Raw genomic sequence first — 17,418 nt, forward strand, 5'->3', positions numbered from 1 at the left:
ATTCCTAATTTGCTCTGTGACCTGACCACACAAGCATAGTTGGGCATGTAACAAGTCATGCAACCACCAGGAACATAGTGGAGCTGCAAACATGATTGCTGAAACAATGCTGTCACTCTCTGGGCTATTCAAAGAAGCTCTCAGTCAATACAGGAGCAAGTTTGAGTTGATCAGCTGTGACCTCCACTGTATCACCATTGTGAGGACACAGCCAATGACACCAGGAATCCAGAGGTTAAGTCGAGGAGGAGTAAGAAAAGGAAGAATTTAAGAGGAGATGGGAATTAGAATATGGGTCACTTTTATAAAACCATACGACAGAGGAGCAGAAACTAGGCCATTCAGCCGATTGAGCCTGCTCCTCCATTCAGTCATGGCTGACAAGTTTCTCAACCCCATTCTCTCACTTTCTCCCCATTAACCTTAAGCCCCTTGATACTTGTTATGACACGGGGTAGACCTTCCAGCTTAATTTTAAAACCAGCAACACAGAAAAGATATATCTCATGCAGTTATCTGTAAAATTTCGAGTGGCCAAGAACTATCCAAAGTAAAAATTAACAACTTTATTTCTTAAAGTATAACAGAAAATATTTAACTCACAACTATTTACCATGCCTTACTCTAACCTATCTGTTATCTTCCCTTCTATAATACTAGTCCAATTAAGCTTCCAATTAAGATTTACAAAAGCGCACTTCTTATCTCGAAACCAGGCAGCTTTCGTTCTTCTGTTCGGATCTTCCTGTGTCTTCTTTTTCTTAGGAATTTCTGCATCAAAGGTTACTGATCGAAAAGGTACTTTTAAAAGAGCTATTATTCAAGCAGTCTGTTTACATGCTGGACTTAGCAGTTCTCCTCTCAACTGTTCAATTTTCTCCAGTCTTATACCCCCAAAGCATTGGATTGTGTTGTTGGCTTTTAAGGTTGTCAATATACTCAATTCAAATTGGATTTGAGTTTGATATTTTTCGGGGTATAATTTGAACTGATTGGCCAAATTCGAATTTGTGTTTTTGTCTCACAGCAACTCAGCGAGTGCTGTTTGTTCTCAATCAAATGTTACTTTGTAAATTCTCCAGCACTCAGTGTACTTGCCAAGTCCTTCACTTTCTTAAAGGTACATACACATCTTCATAACATACTCAAGAACCTATCTATCTCAGTCTTAAATATACTCAATGAGTTGGCCTCCACAGCCTACTGTGGCAATGAATTACATAAATTCACCACTCTCTGGCTGAAGAAGATTTTCCTCTTCTCTATTCTCAAAGATGCTCCCTTTGCTCTAAGGCTATGCCCTCTGGTCCTAGTCTATCTACCAAGGGAAACGTCTTCTCTACATCTACTCTGTCTAGGCCATTTGGTATTCTATATGTTTGAATTAGACCCCCCCCCCCCCCCCACCTCCATCTTTCTAAACTCCATCAAGTATAGATCCAGAGTCCTCAAATGTTCCTCATATGTTAAGCTTTTCATTTCTGAGACAATTCTCACAGACGTCCTCTGAACATGCTTTAGGGCCAGTACATCCTTCCTGAGATATGTTGTCCAAAACTGCGCATAATAAATACTCCAAATGTGGTCTGACCAGAGCCTCAGAAGTACATCCCTGCTTTTATATTCAAGTCCTCTCAAAATAAATGTCATCATTGCACTTCATCTCTATAAAGGCTGAAGAAGTTTACTTGCATTGACCACCAGTAATCCTTTATTACCAACCTTAGCATCCATCTGAGATGCACCATCCCAGTACTTTTTGGGTCAGGATTCTACAATAAAAGCCACCAACAAAACCCTTCCCAAAACATTTTCATTTACACAAACTCATCCGCGCCAACCAGACATCCCAATCTGATCAAGTCCCATTTGCCTACATGTAGCCCATATTCCTCTGAACCATCGCAATTCATATATCCATCCAGATGCATTTTAAATGTTGTAATTGAACTTGTCTCCACCAATTCCACCTGCCACTCCTCAGCCCATTGGTCCATCCATTGTAGTCTGAAATAATCTTCTTCACTGACCACTATGTCATCTCTTTTAGTATCATGCACAACTAACCACGCCTCCTATGTTCAGATCCAACTAATTTATATAAAAGATGAAAACAGTGGACCCAGGATCAATCCTTGTGGCACACCTTTGTTCACAGATCTCCAGTCCAAAGAACAACCCTATATCACCACCCCTGCCTCCTACCAGCTAGGCTGAATGATTTCTTTCTAAACTGTACATTTGATGGAATAGCATATTCTGCCTCAAAGCCAAATGACAATAACATTTTTGTTTTCAGCTGCTAACCAGTTGTAACAAATGCATTTCTCTTCTGCCAGTTTCTTTGGAGCATACAATATGGATGTGATTACCAGCACTGCATTCAGTGTGGATGTCGACTCGATCAGCAATCCCAATGACCCATTTGTAAAAAATATCAAAGAAATAATAAAATTCAGCCTCTTTGACCTTAGCATGATCATTTCTGGTATGTGATAGCATCTTTTTCTCTCATCAGTTGGCTGTTGTGTCACTCATGTCATGTTGCAAAGTTTTAGCAATGTTTTGTGGGAAAAGCCTTTTGAGCAAAAGGTGAAGGGATGGATCCAACAGCAGACCCTATTGAATAGCCTGTCACAACTAAACCTGGCCCAATGAGTTTTTCTTTGTGTACGCATCTTTATAATTCCACATTTGAGTGCCAGGAAACTTTTTTTCCACGGTTTCTTCAAACAAATTACTGGGAATGTCTTGGGACCACTGAAGTTCAGAATCAGTCAGTGGGTGCACTGATTTACAGCTCAGGAACAGGCTCTTCAGCCCTTCACGCCTGAGCCGATCCAAATCCAATGTCTAAACCTATTGCTCAATTCCTTAGGATCTGTATCCTTCTGCTCCCCACCTCCTCATGCATCTGTCCAGACGCACCTTAAATGAATCTACCGTGCCTGCCTCTACCACCTCTGCTGGCAACGCGTTCAAAACGCCCACCACCCTCTGTGTGAAGTACTTGCCACGTGTATTCCCCTTAAACTTTCCACCTCTCACCTTGAAAGTGTGACCTCTCATTATGGAATCCTTCACCCTGGGAAAAAGCTTGTCTCTATCCACCCTGTCTATATCCTTCATGATTTTGTAAACCTCAATCAGGTCCACCCCAATCTCCTTTTTTCTAATGAAAATAAACCTAATCTACTCAACCTCTCTCCATAGCTAGCACCTTCCATACCAGGCAACATCCTCGTAAACCTCTGCATCCTCTCCAAAGCGTCCACATCATTTTGGTAATGTGGCGACCAGAACTGTACACAGTATTCTAAATGCGGCCAAACCAATGTCTTGTACAATTTTAACATGACTTGACAACTCTTATACTCAATACCCCGTCCAATGAAGGCAAGAATACTATATGCCTTCTTGAGCACTCTATCCACCTGTGTAGCAACCTTCAGGGTACAATGGACCTGTATTCCCAGATCTCTCTGCCCATCAACTTTTCCCAAGGCTCTTCCGATCATTGTATGATTCGCTCTCGAATTAGTCTTGCCTAAATGCATCACCTCACATTTGTCTGGATTGAAATCCATCTGCCACTTTTCCGCCCAACTCTCCAGTCTATCTATATCCTCCTGTATTCTTTGACAGTCCCTTATGCTTTCTGCTACTCCACCAATCTTCGTGTCATCTGCAAACTTGCTGATGATACCAACAGTGCCCTTTTCCAGATCATTTATGTATATTACAAACAACAGTGGCCCCAGCACTGACCCCTGTGGAACACCACTGGTCACCTTTCTCCACTTCGAGTCCATGTATATGACGTCAACAGCCCTTCCTTTATTTATCAACTTGGTTACTTCTTTGAAGAACTCTATTAAGTTGGTAAGGCACGATCTCCCCCCACACAAAACCATGTTGCCTATCACTGATAAGCCCATTCTTTTCTAAATATAAATAGATCCTATCCCTCAGTACCCTCTCCAGCAACTTTCCCACCACTGACATCAGGTTGACTGGTCTATAGTTACCCAGAATATCCCTACTACCCTTCTTGTACAGGGGTACAACATGAGCAACCTTCCAGTCCTCTGGCACCTCATCTGTATTTAAGGATGCCACAAAGATATCTCTCAGGGCCCCAGCTATTTCCTCTCTTGCCTCCCTCAGCAACCTGGGATAGGTCCCATCCAGTCCTGGGGATTTGTCTGCCTTAATAACCTATAGCCTACCCAACACATCTTCCCTACTTATGTCAACGTGATCCAGACTAATTAAACTTCTATCTCTAATTTCAGGATTCATCATGTTCCTCTCCTCAGTGAACACTGATGCAAAGTGATCATTCAGAATCTCACCCATTCTCTCAGGTTCGACACACAGCCTTCCTTCATTATCCTTTAGTGGATCAATCCTTTCTCTAGTTACCCGCTTGCTTTGGGATTCTCCTTAATTCTGCTTGCTAAAGTTATTACATGACCCCTTTTCGCCCGCTTGAGTTCTCATTTAAGACTTGCCCTACTCTTCCAATATTCCTCCAGGGCCCGTTCTGTTCTTAGCTGCCTCGACCTTATGTACACTTCCCTTTTCCCCTTGGCTAGTTGTACAATTTCTCCTGTCATCCACGGTTCATGAATCTTGCCCTTCCTATCCTTTGCCTTCAACGGGACATGCTTATCCTGCACTATCTTCAACCTATCTTTCCCTCTATCATGTCATATCAAATGTGGACTTCCCTTCAAATAGCCGTGTCCAATCCACATTTCGGAGTGCCTGCCTAATTTTGATATAATTGGCCTTGGCCCAGTTTAGTTCTCTTCCCTAAGGACTACTCTCATCTTTATCTACGAGTTTTCCAAAACTTACAGAATTGTGGTCACTGTTCCCAAAGAAATCCCCCACCGCAACTTGTACCACCTGTCCTGGCTCGTTCCCCAGTACCAGGTCCAATATGGCCCCTTCCCTCGTCAGACTATTGACATACTGCTCTAGAAAACTCTCCTGGACGCTTCTTACAAATTCTATCCCATCTAGACCTCTGACACTAAGTATATCCCAGTCAATGTTGGGAAAATTAAAATCTTCCATCACCACTACCCTATTGTCTCTATATCTTTCCATAATCTGTTTAGCTATAATCTTTTACCTCACGCTCACTGTTGGGATGCCTGTAATACAGCCCCCAATAATGTAACTGCACCCTTCTTATTTCTCAGCTCCATCCATAATGCCTCACTACCCAAGATCTCCATAGTATCCTTCTTTAGCACAGCCGTGATATCATCCCTGACCAGCAATGAAACTCTACCCCCCTTTTATTTTCCTCCCTGTCCTGTCTAAAGTGTCTATATCCTGGAACATTTAGTTGCCAATCATCATGCCCTTCCTTCAATGAAGTCTCTGTGATTGCAATACCGTCATACTCCCAGGCACCAATCCAAGCCCCAAGTTCATCTGCCTTACACACTATGCTCCTTGCATTAAAGTAGATGCATTTCAGGCCACCAGTTCTTTTGCACTCATCTGCTCTGCCTATTCTTCCCTTTATTAATGCTATCTTCATGATTTTTACAGTCTCCAGTCTCCACCTCGCTGCCTACTTGGTTTCTCTTCTGGTTCCCAGTCTCCTACCTAAAACCTCCCTAACAGCAGTAGCAAAAGCTCCCCCAAGGACATTGGTTCTGGTCTGGTTCAGATGTAGACCATCCATTTTGTAATAGTCCCACCTTCCTCAGAACCGGTGCCAATGTCCAACAAATCTGAACCCCTCCCTCCTACACCATCTCTCAAGCCACATGTTCATCCTGCCTATTTTTTCATTTCTACGCTGGCTAGCACGTGGCACTGGTAGTAATCCCGTGATCACTATCTTTGAAGTCCTCCTCTTTAACTTCTCTCTTAGCTCCCTGAATTCTTCTTTCAGGACCTCATCTCGTTTTATCGTTGGTGCCTATCTGCACCAAGACAACTGGCTGTTCACCCTCCCCTTTTAGAATGCTCTGCAGCCGATCAGTGACATCCCTGACCTGAGCACCTGGGAGGCAACATACCATCCGGGAGTCCTGTTTTCGGCCACAGAACCGCCTATCTACTCCCCTCACAATAGAATCCCCTATGACCATGACCTTATGAGTCTTTTTCCCGCCCTTCTGAACAGCAGTGCCCACCACGGTGCCATGATCGTGACAACTGCTGCCATCTCCCCCACCAGTATCCAAAATGGTATACCTGTTTTGGAGGGAGATGACCACAGGGGACACCTGCACTGCCTTCCTACTCTTTTTCTGTCTTTTGGTCACCCATTCACTGTCTCCCTCAGCAATTCTAACCTGCGGTGTGACCAGTTCACTAAACATGCTATCCATGACCTCCTCAGCATCGCGGATGCTCCACAGTGAGTCCATCCGCAGCTCCTGAGCCGTCATGCGGTCAAACATGAGCTGCAGCTGGACACACTTCTTGCGAGTGTAAGAGTCAAGAAAGTCAGACACGTTCCTAAGCTCCCACATCAAGCAAGGGGGACATGCCACAGATCTGAGGTCCTCTGTCATTGTAAGTTTAGCTTTATATGAACTAACTAAAATCAAACAATGCACTTAAATATATGAAAAAGAAAGATAAGAAAGAAATAAAAGCCTTACCTTACAGAGTATTTTTCTTCAGTGTCAAGGATGCTCCAGTAAAGTGTAAATAAAGGGTAACTTGGTGACGGGATACTGACCTCTGGACTTATTTCAGTGTTCCAGACCTAGAAGGTGATGGGTTCAAGCCCCACCCCAGAGACTAGAGCACATAATCCAATTAATTATCTATGCAGAGCTGATTAGCACTGCACTATCAAGAAGTACAAGTGTTGAAGAAATATTAAATTATCTTCATCCTCAGATGGGTATAAAAGATCAATTTTGAACAGGGAGAGTTTACAGTTTCTTGTCAATGTTTTATTCCTCAAACAGCATCACCTGAAACCATTTCTGTTCATTATTATTTATTTCTGTTTGAAAGTTGATTGCTATATTTCTTACTTTGCATTTTGTAAAACATTTGATTTTGCTGTCAATTATCTGTAATTAAAAGTTGACTTTACACAAAATTTTCTTTCTCTTCCCCCACCCCTTCTCTCTTCCCCACCTTCTCTACATCCATTCACTCTTTTCCTCTCCCACTCTCTCCTTCCCTTTCAACCACCCTCTCTCTGCCCCCACCCCAGTCTTTCCTTTCTGCCACTCACTCTCTCTCTCACCAACCCTCTCATATCCTCCTTTCTAAGCCTGTGCAAGTGGTTTTATTGACCCTTTCATTTTGCCTCATAAATTCTAGTTCTCTTTCCTTGCATTATTCCAATCCTGGAAAAAATGGGTGTCAGCTTCTTCCCAAGAAATGCAACTGATTTTTTTATGAAAGTCCTAAAGGATTTGAAGGCAACGAGACAAAACGGAGTGTGCACTGTGAGTATTAAAATATATATTAGTGACTTGAATGAGGGAAATGAACATACAATTGGCAAGATTGTGGAATACGTAAAAAATAAGTGGGAAGCCAAACAATGAACATGGTATAGTCTACAGCAGGATACGGACAGGTTAACTGAATGGGCAAATGCTTGGTAGGTAGAAAATAATGTGGGAAATGGAAATTATGCACTTTGTTGGGAAGAATAGAGAAGTCATATTATTTTAAATGGAGAAAGACTGCAAAACGCTGTGGCATAACATCCTCGTGCATGAAAGATCACAACCTAACACCCAAGCTAACCAGGTAACAGAAAAGGCAAATGGACAGTTGGCCTATACTTCAAAGAAAATCCAGTATAAAAATAGAGAAGTCTTGTTAAAACTGTACAAGGCACTCGCCAGATCACAGCTAAGTACAGCAAACTATTCTGATCCCTTCATATAACAAACAATATTCTAGCATTGGAAGCAGTCCAGGGAAGGTTCAATTAGGTTGATTCCAGGTGTGAATGGAATTGAAGAGGAGAGGTTGGGAGGGTTGGGCCTGAACTCACAAGAGTTTAGAAGAATGAGAGGTGACCTGATTGAAACATTCAGGATTATTAGGGAGCTTGACAGGGTAGATGCTGAGTGGTTGTTTCCCACTTGTGGAGAATCTGGTACCCGAGGGTGTGTTCTTTCAAGAAAGGAATCATCTGCCAGAGATGTGGAGGATTTTCTTTTATTTTGAGGGTAGTGCACCTGTGGATTTTTTTACCCACAGAGAGCTGTTCAGGCTGGGTCATTAAGAATGTTCAAGGCTGAGAGAGATTTTTGGTAAGGCAGGTAATCAAGGGTTGAGGGGCAAACGGCAGGAAAGAGACATTGAAGATTATCAGATCAGCCACGATCTCCTTGAATGACACAGCAGACTTGCTGAGCCAAGTGGCCCACTTCTGCTCCTGTGTTTTATGGTCTTACATTTGGGTGGGATCTCAGAGACTAGGAACTTTGCTCCAAAGGAACCTGTTCCTGTGCTGAGCCCTTGCATTGTTTCATTCTCAGGATCGGGTGGATTTTCTGCAGCTGATGATTGATTCTCAGGTGACAAACAAACAAAACACTGACAGCAAGTCGAGAGACAAAGGTATCGTCAGTAAAAAGCCTCTCATTCTTTTCATCGTTGTTTCTGTTCCTGAAATGAATGCTTCATGTTCAGTTTTATTTTTGTTTATCATTCTTCAGTGTCCTCGTTTAACTTCCTGGTTGATACCTATTCCCAGCCCCTTTAAATACTGAGGTTCTGACTCAACCCCTCTGGAAGCCATACGTTTTAAATTCCCTCCTTTAAGTGTACCCCCTATTCAAAAAGGGATGCAGACAAGGAAAATGATTTTAGGCCAATCAGCTTAACACTTTTCCCTCCAAATGACAGATATTAGTCTGTCATGAAGGATGGAATAACTCTTGTTGGGATGTGTTGTTTGTTACCATAATGGGAGTTGCCCAATCAGTGATTCCATACAATCATGGGCCTGAGATTGCTTGTTGTACAGTGTGGAGAAATCTAAACACCTTATCTAGTAGAAAAAGTTCTTAAAGTATTAGTGTTGAAAACCCATCATTTGCATTTGCTCGGTTGTAAAGTGGAGTTTTTGACAGTTTCTGGTTCTGATTCTCTGCAGCTCTGACTGACACAGAGATTTTGGCGCAGGCTTTGACCTTCATCTTTGCTGGGTATGATACCAGTAGTACTACATTAGCATTTGCTGCATATAATCTGGCGATGCACCCAGATGTACAGATGAAACTGCAGCAGGAGATCGATGAGACTTTCTCTAACAAGGTGAGTGCCTGAGAAAAGACAGGAGAGAACTTGAATTTCTGTAGCACCTTTCCTGCTCTCGAGATATCTTTGATCCATTTTACGGAAATTGCCGTCACTGTTGTAATATATAAAATGTCTGCCTAACTGGACAACAATGTGACTTAACAGTCAGATATTTGTGAGAATGCCCTTCCAAAAGCCTGATGTGTAAATTGAATTTTCCCGGCCTCTGAACAATGTTAATGACAATTCAAAAAATATCCTTCTCCGTGTCGAGGGGAATAAACTTTCCATTCAATCCTTGAATGACAAGATGAGCGGAGAGGAGGTCAATTTGTCTTCATTTACATCTCATTATTACCTAGCTCCACTTCATTCACAGGCAGTTTGCTACTCATCTGCCACATGCAGATAGAAACTGCACAGCAATAGTTCCTGGCATGGAATTCTGAAAAGGTATTTGTTGCCACCAGCTCAGTGCTTGTTCCTCTGAGCCTCCAACAGTGAGCCTAGGACCAGCAGGTAACCTCCCCATGAAGATGTCACAGATTAATGTCCCCTTCACGATATGGAGCAGGTACAAGACACCCAGACTCTCATCATCCCCAATATAATTTCCTCCAGCTGAGTAAAGCACATTGCTACTACAGTTCTGTGAGGGAACAATCCATGCCGACCAGTTGTCCTCACCTAACCTAGTCCCATTTGCCAGCACTTGGCCCAAATATACCCACCCATATGCCTTTTAAATGTTGTAATTGTACCGGCCTCCACCACTTCCTCTGGCAGCTCATTCCAAACATGCACCACCCTCTGTATGAAAATGTTATCTCTTAGGTCCCTTTTATATCTTTCCCTCTCACCCTAAACCTATGCCCTCCAGTTCTGGACTTCCCCATTCCAGGGAAAAGATCTTGTCTGTTTATCCTATCCATGCCCCTCATGATTTTATAAACCTCTATGGTAGCTTCCGAGGCTCCAGGGAAAACAGCCCCAGCCTATTCAACCTCTCCCTATAGCTCAAATCCTCCAACCCTGGCAACGTACTTGTAAATCTTTTCTGAACCCTTTCAAGTTTCACAACATCCTTCTATAGGAAGGAGACCAGAATTGCAGGCAATAGTCCAAAAGTAGCCTAATCAATGTCCTGTACAGCCGCAACATGATGTCCCAATGCCTATTTTCAATGCTCTGACCAATAAAGGAAAGCATACCAAACGCCTTCCTCACTATCCTGTCTTCTTTCAAGGAACTATGAACCTGCACTCCAAGTTCTCTTTATTCAGCAACATTCCCCAGGACCTTACCATTAAGTGTATAAGTCCTGCTCTGATTTATTTTTCCAAAGTGCAGCATCTCGCATTTATCTAAATTAAATTCCAACTACCACTCCTCAGCCCACTGGCTCATCTGATCAAGATCCTGTTGTACTCTGAGGTAACCTTCTTTGCTGTCCACTACACCTCCAATTATAGTGTCATCTGCTAATTTACTAACAATACCTCTTATGTTCATATCCAAATCCAATAGTAAGACTGAGTCTATACGGTTTCAAGTACCCCCCCCCCCCCACCTTCCTAGCAAATGTACAATCTCTGGAGAACAAGATGGACGAACTCAGATCACGGCTCAACTTCCAGCATGAACTGTGGGACTGCTGCGCAGTCTGCTTCACAAAAACCTGGCTCAACCCATCAATTCCCGACTGCGCACTTCAGGCTGATGGTTTTTCTATCCATCATATGGACCATACAGTGTCCCTGGGTAAGACAAAGGGTGGAGGGGTTTGCTTTTTAATCAACAACTTGTGGTGCACGGACATTGCAACCCTGGGCAGTCATTGCTCCCCAAGCCTTGAATTCCTCACCATCAAATGCTGCCCCGTCTATCTACCAAGGAAATTTACCGCTGCTATACTAACTGCTGTGTACATACCGCCACAAGCAAAGATTGAGGAAGCTCTGGATGTGCTGTACTCCAGCACTAACACCCTAGAGATGGAACACTCCGAGGCCCTGTTTATTGTGACTGGCGACTTCAGTCAAGCCAATCTAAGGAAGGTGTTGCCCAAGTATCACCAGAACATCACCTGCTCCATCAGGCGCCCGAGCATTTTAGACCACTGCTACACATCTGTGAAGGATGCCTACTGCTCCATCCCCTGCCCTCATTTCGGGAACTCCAACCACAATGCAATGCTTCTTCTCCCGGCTTACAGGCAAAAGCTCAAGCAGAAGACCCCCTCACTGATACAGGTCCAGTGTTGGTCGGAGGAGGCAGAGGATCAAGTCCGGTGCTGTCTGGAATCGGCTGATTGAGCCATATTCAAACAGTCTGCAGGTACTTTGGACGAGTATGCCATCACCGTCACAGAGTTTATCAACAAGTGTGAGGAGGACTGTATACCGAGGCAGTCAATCCAAGTGTTCACCCTTGATGAATCAGGACATACAGACCCTGCTAAAAACAAGGCCCATTCAAATATAAGGAATCCAAGTATGACCTTCACAGAGCCATTAAGACAGCCAAGGACCAATACCAATCCAAACTAGAGACCCAGACAGACACCCAGCAACAATGGCAAGGACTGAATGACACCACAGGTTCTAATCAGAGACAGTGCAAGATGGCTGATGATGATATATCCCTCCCAAGCCGTCTCAATGCCTTCTATGCTGGCTTTGAGCAGAATTTTGGCGGAGAGGTAACACGTATTCCAACAAGTCCTGGCGAACTTATCCCAACAGTCACTGTATCAGAGGTCAGATCAGTTTTCCTTCATGTGAATCCAAGGAAAGTGATGGGACCAGACGGAGTACCAGGCCGTGCACTCAGAGCATGTGTAGATCAACTCGTAGAGGTCTTCTCCGACATCTTCAGCCTCTCCCTGTAGCAGGCCACTGTCCCTGCCTGTTTCAAGAGGGTCAACATCATCCCTCTGCCTAAGAAGGCTCATGCAGCATGTCTCAATGACTACCGCCCAGTGGCCCTAACTTCAGTGGTCATGAAGTGCTTTGAAAGGCTGGTCATGGCATTAATCAACTCCAGCCTCCCCACTACTCTTGACCCACTCCAATTTGCCCATCAGACCAACAGATCCACGTCAGACGCCATATCACTTGCCCTTCACTCCCTCCGAGAACTTCTTGACACCAAGAACAGCTATGTAAGACTACAGTTCAGCCTTCAACACTATTATTCCCTCAAGACTGATTACTAAACTTAGTGATCTCGGACTAAGCCCCACTCTCTGCAACTGGATCCTCAGTTTCCTGACCCACAGGCCACAGTGAAGATTGGGGATAATATTTCATCCTCACTAATACTCAATACTGGAGCCCCCCCCAGGGGTACGTACTCACCCCCCTACTGTATTCACTGTATAACCATGACTGCATCACCAAATACCAGACTAATGCCATTAACAAGTTCATTGATGACACATCATAGTTGGTCGAATCTCAGATGGCAATGAAACAGACCACAGACGGGAGGTGGAAGACATGGAAAAATGGTGCACTGAGAACAATCTAGCTCTCCAATGCCAGCCAAAACCAAGGAACTCATTACTGATTTTCAACAGGATGTTACTCATGCCCCCCCTACACAATAACAACACAGAGGTGGAACGAATGGAGAGTGTCAAGGTCCTGGGAGTGGCCATCCACAACAAGCTTTCTTGGACTCTTCATGTGGATGGACTGGTTACAAAGCCCAACAACGTCTCTTCTTTCTCAGGCAGTTTTATAGGTGCGCCATTGAGAGCATTCTGCCTGGATGTATCACTCTCCGGTATGGCAACTGTATTATCCAGAATCGTAGACGGTTACAGAGAGTGGTGAACTCGGCCCAGACAATCACAAAAGCCAGCCTCCCGTCTATAGAATCCATCTACCAGACCCACTGTCAAGGAAAGGCAGCCAGCATTCTTAAAGATCCATCCCACCCTGGCAATGTTTTTCTACAACCTCTACCATCAAGGAGAAGGTACAGAAGCCTGAACATACACACCAGCTGGTTTCGTAACAGTTTCAACCCTACTGTTGTTAGACTACTGAATGGACTCTCAAATTCTTAATATTCGCCTGTACCTGTGTTTTTGTTTTTGCTGCTGTTTACCTATTATTTACTTATTTGTATTACTTAACTCTTGTGATATTCCTGTATTGCTCGCAAGACAAAGCTTTTCACTGTGCCTCGGTACACGTGACAATAAATTCAGTTCAATTCAAATCATTTTTGTAAATAACAAAATGTGGTGGACCTAGCACTGATCCTTGTGACACACCATTGGTCACAGGCCTCCAATCTGAACAGCAATGCTCCACCACCACCCTCTGTCTTCTACCTTCAAGCCAGGTCTGTATCCAAATGGCTAGTTCTCCTTATATTTCATGAGATTTAATCTTGCTAATCAGTCTCCCATGGGGTACCTTGTCAAACACCTTACTGAAGTTCATATAGATCACGATCACCGCTCTGCCATCATCAATCCTCTTTGTTACTTCTTTGTAAAGCAATCTCAGCTATCTGTAAGAATAATAGGGTGGGTATGGTAGAGGATTTTAACTTTCCAAACATAGACTGGGACTGCCATAATGTGAAGGGTTTAGATGGAGAGGAATTTGTTAAGTGTGTACAAGAACATTTTCTGATTCAGCATGTGGATGTACCTACTGGAGAAGGTGCAAAACTTGATCCACTCTTGGCAAATAAGGCAGGGCAGGTGACTGAGGTGTCAGAGGGGGAGCACTTAGGGGCCAGCGACCATAATTTTATTAGATTTAAAATAGTGATGGAAAAGGATAAACCAGATCTAACAGTTGAAGTTCTAAATTGGAGGAAGGCTAATTTTGACGGCATTAGACAAGAACTTTCAAAAACTGATTGGGGCCAGATGTTCGTAGGTAAAGGGACGGCTGGAAAATGGGAAGCCTTCAAAAATGAGATAATGAGAGTCCAGAGACAGTATGTTCCTGTTGGGGTGAAAGGAAAGGTTGGTAGGTATAGGAAATGCTGGATGACTAAAGAAATTGAGGGTTTAGTTAAGAAAAAGAAGGAAGTATAAATTGGGTTGGGATATCTGGTCGGCATGGACGGGTTGGACCGAAGAGTCTGTTTCCATGCTGTATATCTCTATGTCTCTATATGTCAGGTGTAGACTGAATAGATCGAGTGAATCCTTAGAAGAGTATAAAAGAATAGGAGTATACTTAAGAGGAAAATCAGGAGGGCAAAAAGGGGACGTGAGATAGCTTTGGCAAACAGGGTTAAGGAGAATCCAAAGGGTTTTTACAAATACATTAAGGACAAAAGGGTAACTAGAGAGAGAATATAGCCCCTCAATGATCAGCAAGGCAGCCTATGTATGGAGCTGCAGGAGATGGGGGAGATACTAAATGAGTATTTTGCATCATTGTTTACTGTGGAGAAGGACATGGAAGATACAGAATATGGGAAAGTAGATGGTGACATCTTGAAAAATGTCCATTTTACAGAGGAGTTGGTGCTGGATGTCTTGAAATGAATGAAAGTGGATAAATCCCCAGCAGCTGATCAGGTGTACCCTAGAACTGTGTGGGAAACTAGGGAAGTGATTGCTGGCCCCTTGATGAGATATTTGTATCATCAATAGTCAAAGATGAGGTGCCGGAAGACTGAAGGTTGGCTAATGTGGTGCCACTATTTAAGAAAGGTGGAAAGGACAAGCCAGGGAACTGTAGACCAGTGAGCCTGACATCATTGGTGGGCAAGTTATTGGAGGGAATCCTGAGGGACAGGATTTGCATTATTTGGAAAGGCAAGGACTGATTAGGGATAGTCAGTATGGTTTTGTGTGTAGGAAATCATGTCTCATGAGCTTGTCTGAGTTTTTGAAGAAGTAACTGTCATCTGCAATGCATCCCTTTCAAACCGAAGCGTTGGGTGACCATTGGATCCCAGCAGTCATCAGGTTTTTATGCAACTGGTTGCTTCTAAGGATCCATTGGATTTTTCTCAGATGTCTCAGTCTTCCAACCACAAATGCATCAAGGCTGTTCCTGAGGAAACTTTGTACCAGATCACACTCCTTCACATTTCCCCATGAAGAGGTCAATGCTGCAGTCCAAGCTGTAGGCTTTGCCAACAGAGCTGGCTTCCCCCAGATGCAAGATGCTACATCACATCAGAATGTAACTGACTTCCTCAACAGTAAATAATGTACAAAAGACCCAGATGCCTATATCCTTAAATTCTCATGTTCTTGAATTTCAAGGGCTGGATGCTTTACAAAGATGGTTACTAGGAAACATGGCTATCCTCTGCAAGCCCCTGACTGAGTGAGCGTAGCTAAAACTCCTGAGGACAGGTGTTTTTTCTGAATTCCTGCTTAGATTTCTTAATGACAGTCTTGTACTTATGATCCCATAGTTATGGCCTTCCCCCAAGAAGGTAACCTTTTCCACTGATATAAAATAATCAAATAATTATATTGCTCTATGACAAAATATTTTAATTTTCTGGAGGGCACTGCATGTTACATTGAGGAAACGGTGGCATCATGGGTATTGCAGAGACTTAATCTTCCAGGGGCATGGATACAAATCTCGTTGCATCCAACTGGTGTAATTTAGGTGCAACTAATACATCTGGAATATAAATCCAACCTCTTAATAGCAACTATTGTCATTGAAAATAAGAACCTGGTTCACAAATCTCCCTTACAGAAAATGTTGTGATTCCTATTTGGTCAGTCCTTCAGTGGATTCCACACCCACCATAATGTGAATGACCCCCAACTCCCCTGTGAAATAGTTTTGTACGCCATTCAGCTCAACAGTAAATCAGGGATGGGCAACCAATTCTGGCCTTACCTTTAAGTACATATGACCTCTGAAAAATCAAAAAAAAGTTTCTTGTTAATTGGTAAAAATGTTCTTATCATACAAAGGCTCCTGCCACATACGATGGAGTGATGCAGTTGGAATATATGGACATGGTGATATCTGAAACCCTACGAATGTTCCCCCCTGTCCCCCGACTTGACAGAGTGTGCAAGAAAGATGTCCAGCTCAATGGGATAACTATTCCAAAGGGGACTATCGTCATGGTTCCTTCCTATGTCCTGCACCGTGATCCAGACTACTGGCAGGAGCCTGAAGAGTTTAGACCTGAAAGGTATGTAGTAATGATTTACATTTTCACTTCTGCTGCATAACTCAAAGAATCTCAAAGCTTTTGAATTTTGATGATCAACCAGCTTTTGATGCATTTTAGAATTCGTCTGTCATCTAACATTGAAACTGCCAGAATTGCCCTGTGCCTTGGCCTGTGCAGTTAAGTTTAAGCCCATCTGTATACCTGGTCATTAGGATGAATATCCATCTTGTCAGTTGACATAGGGCATAAGCCTCACCTGTCAGAAATTCACCAGTACTGAGCAGGATAATGTCCTCATCCATGCATACATGCCAGCTTTCCAGTCAGTAAAGTTGTCAGGAGCAAACACATCCCAGTAATAATTCATTGGTTGTATTCCACTGCTCCAGAGTTACTGAGACTTAGTGTAACAGCACTATCACTATTCTTAACTGAGACCAACCTGACACTCTACTCAGCGGACAACACAATCTGGACTTTAAAGCTGAATTTTCCAGGACTTCTGTATATTGCTTCACTGAATTTGTCATCTGGTTGCTCATTTGTCTACGCTTGCAAATGTCCTATGAGTTGTTGAAAGTTGTATCTTTCTTCTGCTTAGGAAGAACTACATTTACTTCAAAATGGATTTACCACCTAGGGTGGGCTGGTTGTGATAGCTTAGGTAGCCTGAGATGCCTCTATTCTGTAATGATAGTATAAACACAAACCATGGCTAAAACAGTGAATTAGGTGAGCCACTTCTTGAGCTGTTACATCCATCAGGTAAGGTGAGGCCAGACCTGGAAAGGATTGCAGATCCTAATAAATTGGGGTTCACTGACATGCAGCACGACCATTACCATTCTGAATAGATCTGTTCACACCGAGATGTTCAGTGTAGAGAGGATCCAGATTGGCTATCATCCACACTTTTCCACAGTTGGTTAGTCTGACTACATATCAAGCCTGACACTCATTGCCTGTGAACCACCAACTTGAAATATCAGTAAATTAAAGATTCATTGAACAACTCCATAG

The 17,418-nt window shown here is 43.2% G+C and overlaps 1 protein-coding gene across 1 annotated transcript in view; it reads left to right on the top strand.

Annotated features, from left to right (window-relative positions):
* Positions 1-17,418, top strand: part of LOC122560798 (cytochrome P450 3A21-like) — a 37,690-nt gene that overhangs the window by 18,702 nt on the left and 1,570 nt on the right. The window contains exons 7-11 of the mRNA XM_043711905.1: positions 2,340-2,488; positions 7,318-7,445; positions 8,496-8,577; positions 9,116-9,276; positions 16,190-16,416. Coding sequence (XP_043567840.1) covers positions 2,340-2,488; positions 7,318-7,445; positions 8,496-8,577; positions 9,116-9,276; positions 16,190-16,416 — 747 coding nt within the window. The remainder of the gene's footprint in view (positions 1-2,339; positions 2,489-7,317; positions 7,446-8,495; positions 8,578-9,115; positions 9,277-16,189; positions 16,417-17,418) is intronic.

Source organism: Chiloscyllium plagiosum, chromosome 21, assembly GCF_004010195.1.
Source record: "Chiloscyllium plagiosum isolate BGI_BamShark_2017 chromosome 21, ASM401019v2, whole genome shotgun sequence".
Classification (NCBI taxonomy): domain Eukaryota; kingdom Metazoa; phylum Chordata; class Chondrichthyes; order Orectolobiformes; family Hemiscylliidae; genus Chiloscyllium; species Chiloscyllium plagiosum.